At 43.4% G+C, this 25,500-nt stretch overlaps 1 protein-coding gene across 12 annotated transcripts in view; it reads right to left on the minus strand.

The window, feature by feature from the left end:
• MAP4K4 (mitogen-activated protein kinase kinase kinase kinase 4) overlaps window positions 1-25,500 on the minus strand; it is a 159,796-nt gene that overhangs the window by 88,168 nt on the left and 46,128 nt on the right. Inside the window, exon 1 of one of the 12 annotated variants that reach the window (XM_083854859.1) lies at window positions 19,595-19,698. The exons of the other annotated variants lie outside the window; for them this stretch is intronic. Coding sequence (XP_083710985.1) covers window positions 19,595-19,672 — 78 coding nt within the window. The 5' untranslated portion in view covers window positions 19,673-19,698. Of the gene's footprint in view, window positions 1-19,594; window positions 19,699-25,500 lie in introns of those variants that run through there. 12 annotated transcript variants of the gene reach the window in all.

A 25,500-nucleotide genomic window follows, 5' to 3' on the forward strand; every position in this document is an offset into this window, starting at 1 on the left:
CCAAGATATTTATGTCACAGTAATGTAATTCTCCTACTAACACAGTTTCAGACCTGCGTATTAAGGTGTCTCTGGGAGGCTGCTCCCAGAAGCTCACTCCCCAGCAAAATGGCATGGAAGTAGCATATGGGGCAACATCACACATTAAGGAAGGAATGCACCATTTGTGACTCATGATTTGCAAGTTTGGATTATCCTGTGCACTGTACACAATTAAGTCTTCGGTAAACTTCTCCCAGCTCCCAGTATTCTATGCTGACAGTTGTAAAAAGAAGAGGGATTGATCTGGGGAAGAAAAAAAAAACCAACAACAACAAACAAACAAAAACACTACTAATCCAATTTCAGTTGCCACAATGCACATAGGAGCAGCAGATCAGATTTAGACATGCCATCAAGTGAAAATTCACCACAGTTCCACCTCTTAGTAGTGAGTGCTGTACAATGATCCCATGCCAAACTTCACTTTCCATTTTGGTTCTCATTCAGTTGACTCTTAACTCCTTCCAGCCTGAGGCAACAGGCCATGAAGCAATACTCTGTTATTAGGCTGCACGCCCTAATAAGTGCAATAAATGATAACTTATTATTCCAAGTCATGTTTACCATCAGCTCTTTTTGTCACTAGCCAGCACAGAAAGTTGTAGACCAACCAACTTTGCCCTGTGAAAACTTGGACTCTCCATGGCATTTCTTTCCACTCCCTGAAAAGACCAGGTCTACCCTGTGAAAAGCAACGGGAGTAGTGCTTGTGGAGGAAACAGAACTTATTTTTGACAGGCAGAAAGACAGAATGGCACAAAGAGAAAACAACCTCCTCAGTCAAAACCCAAAACTTAAATATAAAGTGTTCTTAAGCAAAAAGTCTACCTAACTGCATTTGTGACCAAAATTATGCTGCTCCTACTAATACAGCATTCTGTAAGGTAAATAATCATAGGCTCCAGCAATGGAGATGAATTCGTAAACAAAAAGGATAATATTTATCTGGCACGAAAACTACTTCTAGAATAAAAATGAGTAAAAAAAACCTCAGTACAAAAACATGGAAAATCGCTGCAGAAATACACAAGAAGTCATCCTGTTACATGATTTCTAAACCCAAACCAACCAGAGCTATTAAAGACGGTCACCATTAAAGTCAAAGACAGGACAGAGCTCTCGTGTTTTCCTTCTGTCTAACTCTTGACATCAAATGCCTGGAAAGCAAAATAGAAAATAACATACTCTCTATCCTGCTTTTGATATCCACAGGCTCACTAACTGTCTATTGAAAAAATAATAATGACAATTTACTCATGCATAGTACTGCATTCTGTGAAATAATGCACAGAAAGATACACAGTTATTATCAGTTTTGTTCTTCTGGGGACAGAGTGAAAAGATGTTTCCCACCAGGAAGAAAAAAAAGAGAGTTCTATTCACTGATTTTTTCACTTTGATTCCTAGTTTTGTGGTAGCTTTCCCACTGTGAAAGACGCTGGATATACATTATCAGAGGCATTTCCTTCTCCCAAACAGCTCATTGCCTAAATAGGAAGAAAAGAAAGGGGAGAGGGGGAGAAAGGATGGCGGGAAAGGCATGGCAGAAAGCCACAATCTAACTTTCCCAGGATAACAACAGGTCAGTTGCAGAGCTCAGTTAGGAGGCACCTCTGCTGACTCCCAGCATGCTCCCCAGCAGTTTGCACCCATCAGCAGGAGATGTTTTGGTCTGATGGGAGAAGACAGAAAGAGAACTGCAAAGGCAGACATTTCTCTTGACAATTCACCTGGAAAACAACACCAATTCCCCAAGGAGCTTTGAAAGATTTGCCTGAGGCCTGATGTTCATGATAGTTCCAGTTCACAGCCACAGAAACATTTCACCTGGCAATAGATTAAAAAAGATAGCAAAAGAAGGGGATGCAGGGGAAGGGGGAAGTTAAGAGGAGTGCAACTGTGCAGTTTAAGACTATGGATGGTTCTTTGTTAACCCAGTCATGTCAACTGCAGTCCAGTCAGCCAACTGGGATCCCTTCAAAGCTACACATTTCCTGCCTCCAATGGCACAAAACATTCCCTTACCAAGTGAAGGCTAGATATTTCCCTGTTTTTCATTCCTCAAATACTGAGTAGGAAAGGGAGAGAGATGGCAGATAAAGGGCAGAGTCTCTCCAGCCCTTCTGCAGAGCGACATCAAAATAAGCCTAGATGAAAAAGCCTGGGGCTGCTTCTCTTTGTTTGACTGCTTTTTAAATGAATTCATATTGACATTTAACCATCACCCTGGATGTGCAGAGCTTTCCAACTGAAAGAAGCAAGTGACACCTTGTGACCAAGGCCCTCTATATACCCAGGCGAGTCTGCGTCCATTTCACTTTTCTCACACTTACCACCAACTTGCAGAGAAACCACCTCAGTGCTGGGCATAACCCTTCAGAAAGAGGGGGTGAGATGTCTTCCTCCACAAATTTAAGTATTTAGGCACTGAGGCCACAGAAGTGCCACAAAAGACATACTTTTCTTTGGGGGAAGAAAAAATAATAATCAAGCCCTAGTTAGTCACTGCACTTCCATGCACCACTGCTGTTGCAAGCAGCCTGCATTCTTGTAGGGGGCATTGTCAGAGGTCGTACACCATGACAGAAGGAAAAAAACAAAAACCCACACACCCTACCAGCCTTGTTGCATTCCATCTACTGTCAAAGAAACCTGCTGTGAGAAATGGGTGACAGCCATCTCCAGGCAGCATGAGGTCAGTGTCCCTCCCTGGGCAGCATCCAGCAGTCACAGACAGCAAGTGTCAGCTATGCTGCTTCAGGTCCTGGCTGCCTGAGGCAACAGCAGCCTCCTGGAGAGCAGCAAGGAGGGGTAATAAGTGGAAATCAACTTTTTCTCTTATTTCAAGAATGCTAAATGGATGGGGCAATTGTTTTGGAAGGCACAAAACCTCATTGTAAATGCTGAAGACATAGTGGAAAGGGAAAAGGGGGAACAATAGCCTTTGCTGCTTTTTATTTCACTTTTTAGTATGTTTTTGGGGTTGCTGCAGCACAGAGGAGCTCAACACACACTACCCCATACAGCTGCCCCCATCAAGAGTCCCACCTTTTGTCTAGCTGCATCATAAGATGCTAACAAACATATAACATGGGGAGGAGCTGCTAGCTTAATATTAATGAGGGGCAAGGGGAAGGGGAACTATTTCCAAGTATACCTTTCCCAGCAGAACAACAGAGCTGAGCAGAGCAAGGAAATCAGGCTATTTAATGAATTTTATTTCAACATGGTTGAAACTAAAGATTTCACATTGGCAGCCTTAAAAAAATTCCAGAACATTAGCATTAAAGAAGAAAAGTTAATGAACTCTTAAATGTACGTTTATTTATATAGATATATCTGTATATATATAAAAATATAAGTTCCAGTTCAACTATTAATACTTCTCCAGTGCTACCCTACACAACAGAAAAGGCTGGAATTGCATGGTTTTGAGCTTTTTGCTTCTCCTTCTGAGGGGAGACACTCCAAGAGTTGTGGGTCCCTTCCAACTTGGGATATTCTGTTCTTCAATCCTCTTTCCTTTAGCCATTACAAACACCATCAATGCCAATTTCATTTAATCACATCTTCTTGCCACTATGGACTAGGAAGCCAGAATTTGCCAGGCAGAAACTGCTGAAACTAAAGCACATGTTGTAGAGCACGAAGTATGCTGCAAGAGAACTACAGTAAGAAGCATTCTTGAAAAGAGTAGGGATCATGCCTTATATTGTAACCTCATACATAAGAACAAATTCCAAAACATTTTACCAAGCTGCTTGCAAGTAACATTTAGCCTAAAGTTGAATGTATTTTAATTAAATGAAGACTCGCACCAGGAGACTATTTCCAGCATTTTTATCTTCTGATAACCTGCCAAGTACATCTGTGGTTCTAAAGAGAAAAAAAAAAAAAATCCAAACCACCTTGTCCTTGAGAAACTGGCTGGTGGCCAGCGAGTGATCTGTAAACAGCTTTGTGTCCACACAACTATTTTCAAATACTCAAGCAGTATTTTCAGACCTCAAACTATTTCTGCTTTGTCAGCAGGAGTTTGACTCAGAAATCCAAGCCTGTACTAACAACCCTTTCTATACCAGAATCATTAACAACTGCCCAGTCTCAGCGATTACAGAGCCATTTATTTGTTTATTTACTAAAAGAAGGATCAAAATAAATGTCATTTCTGCTCTGTTGCTACCTGGGTAGTATGTAAGTTGCATTCCCAAAGCTTGTGGCCAACATGTTTATTATGTGAAAGGGCCAGGCAACAGAAAAGCCATTATGCAACACATTCAGCTCATAGGTTAATCCACGGAAAAGAACAGCATTAAGGAAATGGAGGCTGTGTGTTCTCCAATAATGACTTTTTACCAAGTACTCAAGAACACACCAAGTGCCTTGCAAAAACTAGTCAAAACACGTTCACCACTCTTCAGTAATGCACTACAGGCTTTCACAGACCAAGTTGTGGCAAACAAAAAGGGAAAGAAATTCCCTGGGAGAACTTGCAAAGCAAGGCTGCAGTACTGCTGCCACTGCAGCTGGTCCTCACCTGCCTTTCTGTGAACTCAGGGTACAAATAAAACACAGATTAAGCAAAAGTTTTTTTGATGCAAAACGCTTTGTTAGGTTTCTACAGGAAGAGTCAGCAGATCGATACCTGGCTCTAAGCCTGGTGCCCCCAGCAGAATTTTGGGGGTTTTGGTCATTCTTTAGTCCACATGACAGCAGGCCTGCTGGCAACAGACAGGGTACGCCTGTCTCAAAGGGAGAAAAAGATCTCTGGACAGCAGTCAACAGGGCTGGCTCATTGAAAGAGCCTTGAACTAAGTTTGAAAGTGGAAAGGGATAAAACCAGAGTCACTAGAGATAAGCCTGGGAGAACCATGCCAGTGTTTGAGGGAGAGTGCACTACCAATGTCCTTCAGTCTGCTGTCTTAGTGAAGGCTGGAGATGGAGATTCATATGACAGCAAAGATGGAAGGGGTTACTGGTGTCTTGGAAACCACAGAAATATCTGAGAATAGTAATGAAAAAACCAGGGCTTTTTCCCATGAAAAGGTGGCAGAATCAAGAAAAGATGAAGCACATCTGCATCAATGCACACAGCACAAGCAACAAACAGGAGGAACTGGAAGTCGTCGCACAGCAGGAAAACTATTATATAGTTGCCTTCACAGAAACATAGTGCAAAAACTCATACAATTAGAGAGCTGCAATGGATGGCTATAAACTGTTCAGAAGAGACAGGCAAGGAAAGAGGTGGTGGGGTAGCCCTGTGTGTTAGGGAGTGTTTTGACTGCCTAGAGTTTAATGATGGTGATGACAAGGTGGAGTGTTTATGGATAAGAATCAGAGGGAAGGCCTAGGCAGATATCCTGGTAGGAGTCTGTTATAGACCACCCAACCAGGATGAAGAGGCAGATGAAATATTCTACAAGCAGCTGGAAGTCATCTTGTTATCACTGGCCCTTATTCTCATTGGGAACTTTAACTTACCAGACGTCTGCTGGAAATACAACACAGTAGAGAGGAAACAGTCGGGGTGGGTCTCAGAGAGTGGAACTTCCTGATACAGCTGGTCAAATGTAGACAGCTAGGGAAGCTGCCCTGTTAGGACTGCTGTTCATGAACAGAGAAGAACTGGTGGGTGATGTGATGGTTGGAGGATTCTTGAGCAAAGCAATCACAAAATGGTAAAGAGTTTTCAGTTCTTAAACGAGTAAGGGGGAGGGCAGCAGAACTGCCATTTTGGCCTGTCTGGGAAACTGGTTGACCATTGCAAGGTAGCCCTGAGGGGGAATGGGGTCAGGAAAGGTTGGACATTCTACAAGAAGGAAATCTTAAAAGCACAGGGGCAGCCCATTCCCGTGTGATGAAAGACAAGCTGGCAGGGAAAAAGGCCAGCCTGGCTGAATAAAGCACTTTGGGTGGAACTTAGAGGAAAAAAAGGAGAGTTTATGACCTTTGCAAGAAGGGGCAGGAAACACAGGAATGTGCCAAGAGAGCCAACAGCACCCTAGCCTGTATCTGCAACAGAGAGGTTCACATCTCACTACAAGAAGGACATTGAGGTTCTGGAGTGTGCCCAGAGAAGGGCGACGGAGCTGGTGAAGGGTCTGGAGAAGAGGTCCCATAAGAAGCAGCTGAGGGAGCTGGGGGCATTTGGCCGGGGGAAAAAGGTTCAGGGGAGACCATACTGCTCTCTACAACCACCTGAAAAGAGGCTGTAGCAAGGTGAGTCAGTCCCTTCTCCTAAGCAAACAAGTGAGAGATGCAAAGGAAATGGACTCCAATTGTGCCAAGGGAGGTTTAGACTGGATATTAGGGATAATTTCATCACAGAGTGGTTAGGCATTGGAACAGAATGACCAGGGAAGTGGTGGAGTCACCATCTGTGGAGGTATTCAAAAAGACAGATGTGGCACTTGGGGACCTAATTTAGTGGTGGACTTGGCAGTGCTTGGTTAATGGTTGGATTTGACCTTAAACTTCTTTTTCAACCTAAACAATTCTATGATTCTATGCTTTTAGTCCCCAATACACACACACTTTCTGTAGCTGTAGGTAGGATATACATTGAAGACTTTTTTAGTATTTCTAGTAACAACTGCACTTTGGGAAAAATAAAAATCTCATTTCTCATGACACCACAATGCACACAAAACTATTATTCAGCTCATGATCCAACATCAGCCATTCCTGCAAACCACAAGTCACTACTCTGGACCACAACTGCCATTAGATGTAATATAAAAATTGCTAGTAAGAAAGGCCAAGCTTTTGGTTGTAAATCATTCAGCAAACTGAAACAAATAAGACAACTTACTATTGCTCCAGACTGCAAAAGAGGAGCAATGATCAAAATTCAGCTGAGGAGCATGACTCATACATTTTGTAGCCAGTTATAGCCGGGCAGTTTAGCCCAGCATCACTATCCATGAAACCTCTGTAATACTGCACTACTTCTCAGGTGGCAAAGGGAAAGGAAGAACACTCCACCCACACGGGCAACAAAGTTTTCCCTCTGGCCTTGCAAACATCTTGGCAGCCATGCTCACATAAACAGAAGAGGCAGCAGGGACACGTCTTGCTGAGGGCCAGGGCACAACATAAAGGAAGCAGACAATGGACCAGCCCTGCTGATGACTACAGCAGGCTGATCATCTCTGGGCCCATCACTTCATCTCCCCTAAATACAGAATTGGGAACCTATAAACAGTTCAGATGGAAAGTCCCAGCCCCCTGCAAACAAAAGAAATATTTCTCCAGCAATCATTCAGCCCTGATTCAGGAGTGCCCTACACACCCAAAGTTTCCATCCCCAGCTGGGTGGTTTCCAAAGAGGCAGTCATGAAAGATCCCATGTATCTGCCAATACACTGGTGTCTCCAAGAGCAGATGCAGCTGACTGTGAAGGATGCACCCAGACACATCTGGATTGCAGCACAGCTGGAGCCAGCACACTGCCTCCTGCTGTGAGGCTCTTAGCAAAATAACCAGTAGTCACTTCAGCTACTGCAGCTCAGAGACCAGAGGAACAGCCTGGAAACCTCCAGTAAGTTTTTGGTTAGAAGTCACAAGTCAAAATACTGCTTAATCCCACTCAGAACTTAAACCTTAAAAATTTTTAATCCTCAAAACACAGATATACATAGTGCCAAAGCTGTAGCCAAACTTAATCTTTTACCATTCATTCCACCACTTCCAACCGTACAAAAAGGATTGAAGAGGGGGTACTGGAAATAAATAATTTTTAAGAGTAGAAGCCTCACACTTGTTTTAAGGTTTATGCTCAGTCACTTTCCTAGGACATATGGAAACCTACCTACAAAGTTTGAGCAACAGTGCCTGAAAAGCTACCCACCATTTAAACAAATCACCACTTGAATCTGGAAAACAGTTGTGTTAATCACAATCAGGTACTCCGACCAAACACTGCAGCCATGACCTAATTACATTATGTGGTATGGTGGTGCAGAACAGCAGTTCCTAGAATTAAGCAATCTTCCAATTAAGTGTCATGCACTGAAAACAAAATTAAATCAGCCGTGATGTTGCCTTACTACTCCCTTCTCCCATTAGGGAAAGAAAACAGTCCTTACCACCAATCTGAATGTTGTATCACCAGCAGGACTGGATTTCCAAGATGCTGGGGAGGGGTCTACACACCCCAGATGTGCCTGTCCCAAATTACACCACTATGAGGACAGCTAAAACAAAGTAATTATTTTTAAAATTGTAATAAAACTGGATTTTAAAAAGTTTCAATGCTTTTCAAGTTCACCTTATAAATTTACAGCCACTTGTTTAATTACTGAAAGAGCATTACAGTTGATTATAGTCATGTGTCTGCACTGAAAACATGAAGTTGGAATGCTGGAATAGATTGCTCAATTATACAGTGCACAGCTATTGCAACTGCTGTCAAAGTAGAATTCAGAACAAGTCCAAGTGCTTGTTTTGCAAAACACAAGCACAAACAATAGTTAACATTTAGAGCAATTTCACTGAACCATGGACCACCAGGCAAAGCACATGCAAGACAGAATTTAGCCGAAAGTGTTGTCAGTTATGGACATACATATGGAGAGATGCATATTTATGCCAGGTGTGGGCAGCCCCATCAAACACACAGACCAAGGCCTGACTGTGGTACCATGCTCTAAACCTGAGCATCAATGACCACTTCACCACTCACATCACCTACTCTATGTGAGAAGACCCTGAAAAAAGTCAAAATCCCCCCCCACCCACCAGCCCAGTACATGAGTTTGCTTCACCACACAGGGAAACTACTGACATTCAGGAGCTACAGGGTACAAAGGAAAGGAGTGTTGGACGCAGCCAGCAAAGCACAGCCCTGGGAAACCCATCCCTGGCAAAGCTGTTAAACTCTGACTGGAGTGCTGCTCCACACCACTGAATGTGAAAAACACACAGAGTCACATATGTACATGCCAAAACACATTTACCATCATCACTCACCTCTCCCTGACTTTGTGGCAGGGAGGCAGGCTGCCACAACCAACTCTTTTCATGAGAACGCCAGGGCCTTTCTTACCCTCCCAAGGGCACCTATGGGGCACCCATTGTAGATAAACACAATCACAAGGAGGGCAGTCAGGTCTCCATAGATACACAGGTCTGTCCCAAAGGTCTTATTCTACCTAGATCAGGGCCTGAGAGGCTGTTTTAGTAAAAAAAAAAGGGATCTTCTGCTCTTTCTCATAATCTAGCTACAGCACATCCCAAACTGAGATGCCTGGAAAGAAAATAAACAAAACAAAGCTCAAAGCTGCCAATGAATTTCCATCTGAAACATTAAGAAAACCCCCAAAGCTTAACTGGATGTTACTCTGGGCTTGAGTTCAAATAAACATGAGAATTCAAAGCTGGAAGCATTTAAGATGCCCATATGGCAGAAAGAAGGGAAGGAGCTTGTACCTTCCACCAGCAAAGATAGAAGGACTTCCTTTTCTGATTTTTGCCACAAACCCCAAGTGCAACCAAGAAAGAGGAAAAGCAAAGAGATCAGAGACAGAATCATCCAAGATCCAAAGAATCAAAACTGAGAAGCTGTAGTATCCAAATATCTGGAAGAAGCATAGAACAATGGTTCCTCAGTGTGAAACCAAATGGTTGGGACAAAGAAAGTAAACAGATACAAGTTACTGGCAAACATCAGCACTTCATTTAAAAAAAATAGCAAGCTCTTGGTTTTATTTTAATGGATTTTGTTTACTCTGCTTTTTATTTTTATTTTTGCTACCACTTTAGTAGCTTACAAACTATCCTCTATACACACTTATAAAATTATAATGCTCGGTTTTCCATTTAACCTGTTAATTAGTTCAAGAATTTCAGGAGCAACTATTTCAGAGCAAAAGGAAAAAAATAGAAGAAACCCAACTCTTCTCCACCATGTGAATAAGTCCGTACCTAGAAGAGATTTAATTTACCTAATTATACTGTTTGCCACTTGCATTTATAGCTAGCATTGAAATCAGTGGGTGAAATTCAACAAGAGATGGCAAACAAGAAAAGTGAAGTATAGTTGACTGCTGCATTAAAGTCTTCAAGAATCATCCTTAGCTACAGTACAAGCAATTGAAAATTAACAGAAAAAACCAACCAGTGGGAATTTAAAATTGATCACTCCAGCTTTCCAGTCTTCATTTTCATGTTCTATGCAGGCAGAAATTCATTTGTTTTATGATTCCTGTGAATGTGTCACACACTCAGCAAAAAGTACACCCTTACTAATGACAAATTTTAGCTCTCAGGATAGAAATCATTCAATGCATAGGCAAGTCTGTGCCAATACCTTCCATGCAAACAAACTAGAGAGATACAGGATATGCTTAAATTAAGCCTGATTCCTTCAAGGAAATTCACTTAAAAATGTAGTCTTTGGACTACATTTCTTCAGGCTGCCCCATGGAAGAGACCTGAGAGAAAGAGTGGGTCAAAAACAACAGAGAGGACACAGAAGCCCCAGGGAGGAACCAAGATGGAGGTCTGCAAGTCTGGCTTGGCACAGCTACCCTGGGGACCATGCCATGCTACAGCTTTGGCAGAGCTCTGGGAGACAGGAGGTAACAACTGTAAACAAACAAGAGACTGTATTTTTACTGCTGGATGGGTCAATGGCCAAGGAGCTGAATTTATGGCATGTAGGTGCAAGCACAGCCGTATCTTTCATCTCTTCCTCCACATCAGATCTTCAGTACTCCCAACCATGAGGATTCCCTTCATCTCAGAAAACAGAATCTCAAGAGAGAACACCTAATAAATTATTGTTAGGATTTCACTGCCCTCAGCTAGAATCACCTCGTGAATGATGAGCAAAGCCTCCCTTTCTTCAATCAAGATTACCCGATATTGGCTCCCATGTGACACTCACTCTTAGCTGAGCAATCGAAATATCATCCAAGCTAGGGGAGGGTGGCAACACCCAATGGAGCTTCTTTCCTAACATTTCTGCTCACTTGGAATATCCAAACTCAGACAAAGAAATCTTTGTCATGGATATACCATGACAAAGGAGGTGTCAACCCCTCCATACAGCTAGAAGGAACAGTCAAAGAAAAAGCAAGGAGGGAAGAAGAAAAAGAGGGCTGCTTCCAGCACCATTAACCCTCACAAAAGGTCCTTGGCTAGTCACTACTAGGAAGTCAACACATGACAGCAGGCCCTTACATCAGACAAGTCCAGGAAACAAGTGTGCACACAAGGGATTATAATGATGAGCAAAGACCAGCATTTAATAATCCCACCTACCATCACAACCTGCCTATATGCCTTTTGCACAGAGGAGTCTCCTTTTAGAGTGCCAAATTTCATTCCTAATGGGGGAAAAAAATTGCCTCCAGAGTGTTGGTGACTTATTGCCAGTATAAAATTAAGATAATTTGGTTCCTCAAAGCTAGATTTAAAGGCTTATCCATTTAATGATGCCATTAATGAGAGTTAACGATGATTCTCTCCACCACAGCTAGACACAGACACTTCCAGGACTGGATTCTACTTGTCCTTCCCACCACTTTGGCTGTGATGGAAGGTCTTTGTGAAAATACAGGTACCTCAAATTCAGTGGGGCCTAATGTTCAAAGATGGGAAGAAACAAATATCTGTGTTGTTTGTCTGCTGCAATATCCAAAACTTGCTACTCAAGTCTACAAAACTGAGATAGTTAAGGACTATGAAAAAGTACTAGTAACAAAAATTTTAAAACTTAAGTAACAAATATCCATTAAATGTTTTTACAGAACTCTCTAGCAGACCATAAGCTCTCTGCCAAATTACTTCTGAAACCAACAGCTATACCACAGGACCTCTGCACATATAAAATTACTTTGGAGAAATTTCTATACACATTTAGATCTTAGCATTGCTACCATTTTTCTTGCAGCTCATGCATGCAGTGACAGTCTGACCCAAACAGCATCTGCATTTCTACTCTCCTCTAAATCTCAGTTTGCAAGTGTTTCTTTCTACTCTTTTCAAGCCTTATCCTGCCAAATCTGCTACCTTAAAAAACAGTTTTCTTGTACCATTTTTCATTTCCTCAGATGTGAAGCATCCAGCAGATAAAGAGTACACATTTGCATCTTGCCTTTGCACTGAGAGAAAAACATGCCAACCATCTATTTTTCCTGTTAAACCCAGCAGGTGGCTTGAACATGGCTTACAAGAGAACACAAACAACAGAAAGGTCCTCCCAAGAACAATGGGCTTGGGGTTGGAAGACAACATGGAGATGTGCACATTGCCAGGATCCAATAAAGAGAGTCAGTTCCCAGGATAAACTTCAGACCTTGATCCTCCCACCCTACCGCCCCATCTCCAGTTTTCCAGCTTTGTCACGGAAACTAGCACAAACTTCAAAACCCAAATGCAGAAGGGAATTACTGTCTTTAGAGAGACACATGAACACACACAAATCTGGGGTGTCTGTCACTGCAAGACAGTGGAAGATGGAAGAATGCATGTCAAGAAGAGAGGTCTGGAAGGAGATGACACATTTCCACTTCAGCCATAGATTTCCTGTGCAATTTTGAACATGCAACTCAAATTTCTGTTTTATTTTGGTTGTTTCCTTTTAATCCATAAAAATACTAACTCCACAGTTGTGTTGTCAGATGTAATTCATTACTATTTAGTAAAAAAAGTACTTTGATGTTCCCTGAATGAAAGTTGCTACAGATAGATCACATATTAAAGAACAGCTAAATACCACCAGGACTAATGCCTTACAAAAGTATTTGCAACTTCTCTGCACTGAGTGGCCATTTGAGACAAGGAAACAGCAGCGGACGCATCCATCAGGAGCATGAGGCACATTCAGTGCCATGCCAGATCCGGAAGAGAGCAGACAACACCACAGAAGCAAAAAGACAAAATCATGGGTGCTGAGGGAAAACCAAGGAAGCTGAGTCAGACTTCCTCTTCCTCAGGCAAGAGGCTGAGACCAGACTGCCAGCATCCTGCAGTTCAATTTCTGTAGCCTAAATATGGGTGACCGATGCCTTGTGGGACATCCCAGGGCAAGCAGAAAAACCTAAGTCCTGTTAGAGGTCTGTGTCCTTTTGGAGCAGATGCTGAGGGCCAGGCAGGACAGGATGCTCCAGCACACGCCTCCTTGCTGGACAAAAGCAGAGGGGAGAGGGTGGAGGGGAGGAGAGTAGGACATGGGTCCCATCCCACCCTCCTGAGGTACAATGGCATCACCAGCAATACTCCTGGTACAACAGCTCAAAGGCAATGTCCCAGCTGGGTGCACCTTGGCTTTGAAGGCAACTGGGCTGTGGAGGCCTCTGAAAGTGTCATCAATCCCTCTGACTTTGAGGAAGTGGCTCAACATGGCTGGAACAAAGAACCCACTGCAGGCGTGGCTTCCCAGCCTCCATAAAAAGGCATGCTGCAAACAACACTGCAGTTTGGCAGACAGGATGAAGAGGAGTGCCTGTGCAAAAAGGCACTACTGATTACTACTACTTCATGTCAGATGAGACCCCGCCACCTTTTCATTTTTCACTCTTGATCCCATATACAAAAAAACCAAAACAAATATTTTAAAAAATCAATCAATCAATCAAACAAACAAACAAAAACCCACCACCATGCAACTCCTATTTCTGAAAAGGCGGTATGGTTTTTCAAAGAGTATATGCATTCTGACTTTGAGCTTCTGAGTATAAATGTTTTCCACGTTAAATATGGAAAGGAAGAAAGAGGTTACAGAAAGGATTATTCTTAATTTTTGCACTTCCTTCAGCACAGCAAAACAGAATGATCAGGTTAAGACAGTCTCCAAAAAAAGTAGCTTTTTTAGTAATGGAAGGTATGTCGAACAAATACTAACAGCATCATGTGGAGGTCTTCAAGAGGCTGTAAATGCAAGATTTGCTGATGTAGAGGAAATTCAGATCTTTACCTATAAGCCTGAAAGCAAAGCAAAATAAATTTCTGAATTCCCTCTCTGCAGAGACATTTGTCCTTCAAGACAAAACTCCACTGCTTCAGCACTGTCACTTCTACACCTTGCCTGGCTCAGAGCTGGAGCTGCTGCTGTACTTTCAGATCTAAGGTGTTCTTGTTTCTAAAATTAAAAGTCACCAGATCCTCCAAAGGCTCTGCATTTCAGGGGTGGTGAGAAAAGACTGCCTTTAATGCAGGCCAACTCCTCCCACACTTCGCAACTGATGGCTCACTCTATGCCAAATAATTTTAAAATTCTGCAAATCCAAGAAAGAAGCTTCCAGAAACAAAGAGCAGCCTGGGGTTGTGCAGAACCCTCCACCTGCAGGGACCCTCTTCTGTACCTCAAAATCCACCTAGTATCTGCTGCAGGTTTACATCCTGCTCTCAAATGACAATCGTTGCAGAGCAAGCTGGGGATTGCACTGAAGCAAAATATCCTCAGCTCCCCAGGTCATGATTCATTCAATGCTGTGATGGAGGATCACCAAGAACTTAGGTGTAGCCCACTCCTCCCGTGACACTTCAGTGGGCACACAGTGTCATCCTCCCTCTTTGCTCAGCTGCAAGAGTTACAGCTATTTAAAGAAACTGCACCATGCATCCAACAGGAAAGACTTGTCACCCTCCTCCCCTAGAAGCAGCAGACATCATTAATCAGGCTCTAAGATCACCCTCTGCCTGGTGCTTTTGTGTGTCTCTGAATCATTAGAATATTACTAAGGTACGTTAGCAGGGCAGTTTATAAGATTACATATAATAAGCACTGGCTACAGGAAAGTGCATCACAAATTTAACAGAACAGTAAGGAAAAAGAGCAACAGTCCAATTATCTTCTCGCTATGCCAAGTTTCACATAAAGCCCTCTGTGAGGACTACACTATAGCACAGTAGGGAACAGCACAGTGGGCTAAAATTATGTTATTCTTCTCTTTGTTGAGAAAGGAGGACTAACAATTTGGACTGGAAGGCATTTAACTATCTATTTGATTAGTCATTCAACAGAATGACAGAGGTCACCACTCAGCACAACTGCATATCTGACCTCACATCACATGCAAACGTGAAGTGCAATTCCTCCTCTGTCTCTTTCCAGTGCTGGGTTTGATACCAGCAATCTGCTTTATCCCATTTCTCATAAGCTATCAAGTTTCCTGCATTTTAAAAGAAGATTTATACTCCCAAGGTTACCTGTTTTATATTACTATGTCCAAACACCAACAGTTAAGCAAAGCAAGAGGGGGAAATCATGGCAAAAATTAAGCTACTGCAGGAAAAAAAAGACAGAGTGCCTTTTTTATTGTGTAGAACAACCAGTAATCTTCAGGTTTACACAGTTCATTCCTTCCTAGGCGAGCCAAAGATCAAAGAGGATCCTAAACCTCACAAAAGTGCTAGAAAAAGGAGCAGAGGTTGAGCAAGAGCCTGCCCTGGGTCTGTGGGTAGAACTGACTCTGACATCTGCAGCTACAGCTGCAACAAGCTATAAATTAAATTAATCCATCTAGGCAGAAGCACAGATGGGAGAAACTTCATAGTGGGTATCTATAGCAGGAGTAAATACACCCCTGCACGCAGATGTTCTGCAGGTTATTTTTCAAGGTACAAGATGTCCATAAGAGTAAATGAACAAGGCTGGATTTGCCAGGCAGTTTTTTTGCATCACTGAAAATATACATGATGTCACCAGCTCCCAACGGGAAACAGAAACCACTCAGGGACAGTGTGAGGCAGACATGCCTCACATGGGGTGAGCAGGAAGCTTTCAGGTTACAAAACTTCCCCACCAGCCATGTCCTGAGGATCCAACCCAGCATGTAGCACAGGAAGCCAAGGAAGCCCTTCCCTACAGAATTGCACTCCAGGAAGATTAGAGGAGTTTGGGGCATCCCCAGAGCTCAGAGAGGCACAAACTGATGTGTGGCCAATGGGAACTCAACATGAATTCTGCAATTAGGAGCACAAGGGATCACAAGAGAGCTAAGTCTGCAAAGGAAGGGGAAAGATAAGGCTGCAGCTTCTCCACCAGCTACTGATGTGGTCTGGGTACTGGGAGAAGCTTGTGCTGAACACTAATTAAAGTTGGAACAATGGGCTGTTGGGACTGAATGGATTTACACAGGCTCAGCATGAGAGTGTGGCTCAGCTTCAATTTATTTCTTATTTACACTGCAGTACCAACCACTCAGTGGCCTCAAATCATGACCAAATCAGCATTGTGTTAGACACTGCCCAGCCACCCACACAGGCAAACCGCTTAGTCCAAAGCCCTTACGGCCTGGTGCCCTCGCTCAGGAAAGCGTGTGCACTCAAGTTATCCCAGACAGCAAATACTCCAAGAGTTTAATCCTGTCCCAGTTAGGGCAGAAATGCCCGTCTGGAAAATGCCTGGCCTGAACAAACATTGCTTCAAATTCAGATCTTTCCTCTGGCTGCCTTATGTCCAACACTCAGGTCCTGCAAGCTCCCAACCACTTGGTAACCCGGAAGGAAAAGCCTTAGGATGCTGAGGATTAGTAAAATGTTCTCTAAAGTGATGAAAATGCAGTTGTTGTGGTATTCAAAAGGAAACCATGCAGGCAAGAAAATCATTAAAATCCATTTTAAAAACCCCACATACACCCCAAAAAACACACCAAACACAAAAAAACTTGTCACTTCTTGAAGCTTGCTCCTCCTGTTGCAGGGCTCAAAGGAGATATTCCAGGACCAAATTTTGACCATGTTTATCAAACACACTATGTCTCCCCATAAACATAATTCAATTAGAATTGCCACAGCTCTAACGTGTTGGGTTTGTGATACTATTTACACTTCTTGTTCTAAAAAAATACTGTGAAATTCTGATGGAGACAGTTTCTCAGGGACCTCTTCCACCAAAGGACTGCTTTAGCAATACCAAAGTATTTCCATGTCTCAAGAACTATCAAGTTTTCCCTAATGCCAATTTCTCCTCTAGTTTAGAACGTTTGCTATAACCCACTATAAAAGAAAGAACAGAATTCATTCAGATAGAGGGAATTAATTCATATAACCCTCCTGATTTCCAAGGCCAGAACAAAACCACGAGGCACAAACAGTCAAAGCAACCTCTAGAGAGAACAAGCCAGATGCAAACTGTCAGCCAAAACAGGAAAGAAAAATAATAATAATAAAAAAGAGGGTCTCCAATCCAAAGTTCATAAGAGAAACTGTTTTATAACTTGAATTACAACTCACACTAGAACCCAAAGTTACAGTATTTTCCTAGCATTTGTATATATGCCTAAATCAAATCAATAATTAAGCTTTAGGCTTACAGGATTTACTTTGTTATATTATTCTACTTGGCAGTGTATTTTACAGCAGCAAGTTTACATAGCAGTTCATTCATAATCATGATTTACTTCACTCTCATTAGCTTAACGACTAAAATCAGAAGACATTTAATTCTTCTAATTTAATATTTATAAATTAAGGAAGCAGGTTCATGAGTACTGGGTTGGTAAAAGCCACTTCCACGCCAAAAAGTTCAACAAGAAAAACTTACTGCTGCCAAGGACATCACTTTCAGCATTGCTTCACAATTAACTACCATTGTGCTGTATGACTGGAACTGTGATGAACCCTATCAGGAGGAGAAAAATATCTACCTTTCCTCTTTTCAGGTGGGTATTCAGTGAGGTGCCAAGGAACTGAGAAGTAACTTGGAAAGGCTAGGACAGACTCCTAGTCGCATGACTTTAGCTGCTGCTACCAGAAGTATGGACTTCAAAGATGGCTGGCTGGCTACTTGGAACATAGTGAGGAGGAAGAAAACCACATTAACAAGAACAAGCCAATTAGATCACAGGCTGCTATAAAAGATCGGGAGCTCAAGAGCAGAGTGGAGGGTTTTTTCAGCTCTTGCCCCTTTCCTGAAGAAGAGAAATCAGCACTTGACCATTCTGCTGTGCTCATGTGGAGACAATGCCTTGTGCTAGCTCTCAACCAGGGAAAAAAAAAAACAGGTAAGTAAATAAAATAAAATGTTATCTCAGCTGTAGACAATTTTATTACTACTCTACTCCCCACAATTTTACTAAAAATACTGTCATTTAAAGAAATCCATTTATTCTGTCCTCAGCTATAAAAACAAATGCTGGTTTTTTGAGGACAACATAACTGTAACTTAAGCCTTTTCAAAACATGCCTCCACGAAAGCAGGCTCTCTCACATCAGCCAGATGAATGCAGGACTATTCAGGCCGCTCTTTCAGCTAAAGCCAGGGAAACAGCAAGGCTGGTAGTGTTTATGGGTAGAGTAAGTCACCTTTTTTTGAAGCCAGAGAAAATGAAAAGGTCTAGTCTGCCAGAAGTTACTTCTCCTGAAGTACAGGATCACTTGTATTCATGGGTGATTTGATCACATTCAGTAATTTTCATATTTGAAAAAAGAAGCATTGATCCCAAAAGAGGAAAGCAAGAGTGGTGCAAATGTTCTTTGAAAGAGATTTACCACCTTGCCCACCAAAGCAAAGTGGGTGTTTAAGAGAAGGTTGTTTTGTTTTCAGCTTCAGCCAAACTGCAAGAAGTTAGTTCCTGTCCTTGTCTGGAGATAAAGAGGCAAAGCAGGGAAACTGCTATATGCAAGACGGAACAGGCAAAAAATGGACAAAAGCCAAGGCTAAGAAGGCATCTGAGAACAAAAGCAGAAAGCAGGGTGTCGGAGCAGGAAGCCCACGAAGGTGCAACAACTCCTCCCGAGTCCCCCACCGAGTCCCTCACTGTCTACCTGCGCCCATCTATCCTGCTCCTGAGCAGACCGTACTGCTGCAGTCACAGCTTAGACCCACATTTCGTCCCATTCCCAGGGCAGCAGCAGTTCACGCCTCACTCAGACCAGACCTGAGCACGTCTGTGGGTGTGACTTGGGGATTCAGCTAAAAACCCATCTAAAGGTGATGAGCCACTGCCGCCAGGAGCAGGCCCCTGACAGTTCCCCGGCCCACACCTCCAGCACCAGGCCTGACCTCAGGCACAGCAGCAGCGGCCACTGACAGAAAACTCCAATTGCTTCTTTGTCGAGAAGACTGGGAAGAAAAGGAAAACGAACATCCACAGCTCAGAGACTAAACCAGTGCTGCTGAGCTAGGAGGCTGAGCACCTGCAGCCAGCACACAAGTTGACAGGGTCAAGGACTTCTGACAAGGAGGAGCAGATGCAGTGAAGGTTGCAGCATTCCTACCAAAACCAGCATGTCTCTTGAGGATAAGACACAAACTCCTGATAATTTTAATTTATCAGCTGGAAATGAGGGGGCATGCTGCTACTAACTACAGGGTCCTCCTTATCGATGATAGTTATCTGCAGAAAGAAATCGCCTGAGGATGCAGTACCACGAGACCAGAGGCTACACAAATTAGCGATCAGGAACGGGATAACAGACCAAAGATTTCCTTGGGGCACACAACTGGATGATCTCCTGGGATTCTTTTAGATGAACTGTTTATCTGTATATGCATACATGTACACACACATACATGCAAACACGTACACATAAATTATTGGTTCTGGGGCAAGAAAAGATGGCATGTGTAATTTCCTTAATACAGTTTCCAGCTCACCTGGATCTTGGCTGGGAGGAGAATGGAAGTCCAAACCCCCTTCAAAAAGTCCCAGTAACACAAGACATTGCTACGCATCCCATATCCAAGGACTGCAGTCAACACCTTTGGTCCCTTACATAAGGTTGGAGTCCTGCATTCAGTAAGAAAAGAACAGGCTTCCCCCTCAAATCAGAGGAAATCTTCCTAAGGTTAATCTGCTGGTTGTTAAGTAACTTAGGCCAGACACGGAAAGGAGACCGATCACATGCAGGAGATTAGCACACTGCAGACAGAACACAATGGCCCAGCAAAGGCGCCCAGCCAGGGGGACGTGTGTGCAAACCTCTGCCTACACCCCGCCATGCCCAGTGTGCTCTCAGTGGGGCACTCCGTGGAGCAAAGTGGAGGTGAAAGGGGCAATGAATCCTGTTTTGCTTCCTGTCTCCCTCAGAAAACGTGTCCATATGGTCCTTCCTCTCCTCCCCACCCCCCCTCCACTTCCCAGTGGCTGGGGCAGGCCCAGGGTGGGCAGGGGATCTGAGCTACAAACTTTCCTGAGGAAATGCCATCGAGATGGTATCATTAGATCCTTTGAGAATAGAGAATAGATAAGGCCAAGCTCTGGGAGATAATTACCCATTTGTGTTAAGAACATATTTTCCTTTACAATAGCCAGACTTATTCGGTTGGCTTTTTTTTTTTTTTTTTTTCCCTCAGAAAGGTTACTATTACAAAAACAATTATGGAAAGTGCCTACTGAAAGCCCAGGATGACACAGATGAATACAGATTATTGCCTCGACTAACATCCAACACTAGGGAATCAATCTCGGCTCTTCGATGCCAAAGCCCCTCTGCTCCTTCCTCCTGTCTCTTCTCCATCAACCTGTACCAAGTCCTGTCTCATCTCCAAAGCCTCCTTCTCCCTAAAGGGAGGCAGGGCAGTAGTTGATGGCACAGAAGGCCGGCAGGCTGGAGCAGGGCAGGGCTCAGACGTGGCTGTGGCCATCCCAGGCTATAACACAGGTCAGCCTGGCTGAGTGTCCCTGACTGCTGCAGCTCTCCATCATTTCAAAGCAAGTTTTTTCAGACGGTTCTGACACCATTTGGCTCCCACCACAATGCTGGCAGAAGCGTGTTGTAATTTTGCTCAGCCATAAGAATTTTAAACCATGCTTAAGCATGCTTGCTAACCACACTAAAAAGATCTACCAAAGTGCAGCCAAAAACGACTGAAGCCCTCCAGCCGACCAAAGGGCACCCGGATAAGTAAGTAAATAAACAAGCATGCAGTCACAGACAATGAGAGCCTATCTGAAATACTTCAAAACCAAATAGCAGCCTAAGACGTTTCAATGGGATTTGTAAGTCAGCACACGAGAGTACCATGTTTACAGGGATGAAAATTCAAGCACTGATCCACTTCTTAAGGCTAGCACAGGGACTTCTCACAGGAAGATTATTGGGGAAAAGAAGGAAAAAACTGATTAGTAACAAGACCTGACATTTGCTCAAGTCAGGAGAAGAAGTCTGGTATTTTCCAGAACAGTGACTGAGAGAGCAATGAGAGATACGTTTATACCACAGGACCATCAGCAACCTTGCCGGCAGCGATTCCAGCGCAACACAGGACACAAGGGCCAAGGGACTACCAGGCTGGTACCCAGACACAAACTGTGTGTGCCTCCTTTGAGCTGACCACCTTCCTGGGCTTCTGCTGCCTTTCAGGGCACCCCAAAATATCCACCAACTTCATCCCCAAGGGCCTGGATCCAAGAACCTTCTCCATGGCAGGAGGGAACAAGTCATGTTCCCCAGCAAGAGCACAGAAGGAAGGGAGGGAAACCAAAAGAACCTCCTGCTGCCTACCCAGGCAGTCTCCAAAACCTCGCTGCCTCTGAAATGGTATCACACTAGCAATGGCATTTTTTCAGCATCAGCAGTAAGAAAGATTAAATGGTAACTTTCAATGTTACTTCAAAGGTAATTTTTTTTAAAAAAAGGAAAAAGAAGTAGTCAGTGATTTTCAGATGACATTCCAAGAAGACAAGTTTCTTTAAGCCTTCCCAAAATCTGAAGACATGTGAATAGTCACACTTGTCACATCTAAGAGTTTGAGCTGCAGGCCCCACACTCCCTGGGAATTAATTTAGAAACTACAGGAGAGATTAAAAAATTTCTTGTCCAAGCCACACACACAAAATAAAAAACCATTCCTTCAGCCTGTGTCCTCAACACCCCTCCAAACCCAGGTATATTATCTGGCATAAATGAGCTCTAACAACAAGAGCGCAGCAATCAAAAGGGCATATTTAATGCAATTTACCCATAATGAAAGCTAAGGCCTCCTTAATGCCAGCTTGGAGCAGCCAGAAAAAGAGAAGCCACAGGTTATTCCTGTCCCTCCAGGTTTCAAACAGAACCCCAAACAGAGTCCCCTCTCCAGGACTCCTCTGGACACAGGTAAAATGCCAACAGCTCCACAGTGCTGCATGAAAAGGGCAATAGATGGAAGGCTGGGGTAAGAGATGATCACCAGGAGCTACTTGAAGCTTCCTACAGTGAGTCACGAACCATACAGCGACATTTTCAGTAACAACTACAGGTCACCAAGAGACAATGACATGTAATATTATACTTGTAACAGCTGGCAATGTTTATGCTACTGAATAGATATTTTTTTCTTCTGATACCACCCTTATAAAATATCCAGGGTCAATAGCCTGTTTTTTTCCCCCTAAACATAAACTTTCCCATAAGAATCAAGAGTGCTGAAAGCCTAAGTTGCAAGAAGTTCAGACTAAACTTCAGTATTAAAAGCTGTGAAAAGAGCCTGTTACCTTCGTAACTCGTGGCAGGCCTAACCAGTTGTGAAAATCTGCAGTGCTGCAAGCTCAGGACCTCCCGGAAGCCCAGCCACCCAGAGAAAATGGATGTGCTGAACAAAACAACAACAACACTCCACGAGGGAGCAGAGCCATCAGTCACACTTGTACCTGAAATAGTGCTACATTTCAAAGGTCTGGAAAACTTGCAGGCCAGTAGCTGGATCTTGAGTTAGAATAGAAACCCAGTAGCTGGGAGTTTACATAGTATCTGGTTAAGTATGCAACATAGGAAAGGCTAATCACTGACGGCTACTCACTTCTCCCTTAAAACAGAGAAACGTTGTGTCCTAAACTCCTGAATAAAGAATTTAAAACAAAAACCAAAACCCAAAAGCCCATGCATAGCCTAAAGAAAGTATTTTCACAGCTTTTTGAAGTTGCTGTAAGCTCTGCAGATCACCAGCCTCAGACCAGTGATTGCAAGAATTTGCCTTCCCTTCACATTTTGTATTGTTCCTGGCCTCCAAGAGTTCAAAAGCTTCAGGTAACTCAGACACCCACCCCCACATTTCTTTCCTGATGCCCTCACAAAACAAAGGGAAGTAAAAAAAAGAAGACCAGAACTAAACAACAGAGGAGTTGTATTTCATGCCCTCTTCCTTTCATCAGATAAACGTAGGTCAAAAATGTGCAATGGTCCAGCTCTCTCCATAAAGATAAATGATGGAGCTCAGGGAATTAATACCTGCTGCACTACTGAAATGGCCATGCAACTTTAAATCCCTTAACACACTTCTGATAAGTTTAAAGTGTTGAAGTGAGTTCAGGGTTGAATAGGCCTAGCCATCTCATTTCTAACATTTGGCAACTGAGACTTAAAACTGAGCCTGAAAAACAGAAGCAGTAGGAAAAGGTAAAAATAAAGGGTCAGTAGTCAAGCCTCAGATCCCGAGGGTGGCTTTTCCCCCCCTTTCCCTACAGCCAGTACAAGGCGGTCAGAAAAATGGCCAATAAAATGAGAAGCCAGCTGAGAGGATTTGTAACATGAAACCACCAGGCACAACACTGAAAAATGTCCACACTGAGAGGGAAGGGGTGGGGGGGTGTAATTTTAAAAAACCGTAAACTGTCCAATCCCTGCTAGAGAGGTCATTAAAGACAGGTTCATTTGGAGGGTTGGTAGGAGCGTGCTCCTCAAACCCGGGCACTAGCACCCATCACCTACATATCTGCTGGCAGAGGAAGATGCCCACAGATAAAACAGAGGGGCCTGTGACCAGGACAGATGTGCAGCACCTTGCCAGGACACAACACCCAGCTCCCACCATCCTCCCACCCACAGCTGCTGCCACGGCGTAATCCACGTCTGGACCTGGGGAGATGGACGAGAAGGAGAACAATGGTGCAGCCACAAATGACTTTTGCATTTATGTTTCCTGGACAGGTATCAGCAATCTGTCATAAAAGGAAAGAAAAACCCTAACCAAAGCATCAGCTACACTCATTAATATCCTAAATACACCTGGAGAACTGCCCTTTCTACAGCATTAGAAAGTCATTGGCAAGTTCATCTTAACCGGGATGGAGATGTCCCTCTGCACTCCCCCCCTTCGTCCCCTCGCTCCGAATTTAACTACAGCAGAGAAAACGATGATATAACAAAGCAACAACAACAAAAAAATCATCCGAGGGCCTGCAGTGGGGTGGGAGGGTGGAGATGGCAGGGAGGGGGGCTGCAGAGATAAGTCAGCGCTTTGCTGTGCACGTCTTGTTGCTATTTATCCTTCGCTGCCATCACGTGAGCCTGCACACGGAACAAAGACCCTTTGCTCAACCAGCCACAAGGAGCCCTTTAAGCACTTCAGCACAGCCCCAGAGTATCCTTCCAATTAGCCTTTAAACCGTGCCCCTAAAATAAATAAAGGCAACCTTTTTATGCAACAATGTTACCCCTTCACCACCGAAAGTGGTATTGCTGGGGCACATACATTCGCCACCCACAGAGAGAGAAATGCCTAAATTTAGGCATATTTTCTGCCCCCCTTATATCCATCGCCAGATCAAGCTCTTCAGGGTGTTCATCTAACTTGCTAATTTAAAGGATGTCCTTGAAGAGGACAGTTATTTCAGACCCCCATTTCAGAGAAAGCAGTATAAAACAACTTAATCCTTCTTATTTCCAGCACAAACTAGAAGCAATGCTGTAAAAAGCAAATGCAACTTCAGCCCAGAATTCAGACCTGACAGACCCAGAGGATTTGTGCCCAAGGATCAATTCAAGGCTCGAATCCTTCTGGCTCAGAAAGCAGCGGCCTGAGTGTGCACGTGTGTGTGTCTGTCCATGTGTCCATGCATCCATGCATGCCTGTGTGTCCGTGCATCTGTGTGTGCTCATGTGCTAGCAAGCCCTATGCCACAACAGAGGGGCCTGCAGAGCACCAGAACTGCTCCTGAGCACTCAATCCTGCAGGATGTTCCAGCAACCCCTACCTCACTTGAGCCAAGTCACCTGATTTCAGCACCTCAAAATGAGTCAAAATGTGCAGAATCAGGTTCTACAGCAGAAAATCAGCTCCTCTGCTTAAAACCACAGCAATCCTCGCCTGCCAGTTCTTTTTAATCGCTAGACTGACAGCCATGTGGTAAAGTCGACAGCGCCAAGTACTTGTCATTTCATCGGTGCTGCCAATTCCCATCTTGCTGAGACAATGACACATCAAAAATAGCTTTCATCTGTTTATATACTGCATGCTCGGCAAACTATGTCACCAACTGCTGGTGTGGAAAAAAAAAACAACCCTTTTTTTAATCAAATCCATCCTGGAAAAAAAAAAATAAGATTACGCACTCTCTGAAAAATACGAAAAATGTATTCCATATCTTGGGAAACCTTCAGTGCATGCCATATTTCACTGCAGATTACTACATTCTGGAAATATTTGAGTAAATCATCATTCTCACACTTTAGTAACAAAGAGGAAAGAACTAATAACCCCAACCTTTTTTCTGAAAAATGTTGGTTTCTGAAGCTGCTGAAAATATTCAGAAGATAGAAGCGAATAGCCAAAAGCATTCTTCTTAATAAAAATTGAAGCCT

This window comes from Zosterops lateralis (genome assembly GCF_965231275.1).
Source record: "Zosterops lateralis genome assembly, chromosome: 2".
NCBI lineage: Eukaryota > Metazoa > Chordata > Aves > Passeriformes > Zosteropidae > Zosterops > Zosterops lateralis.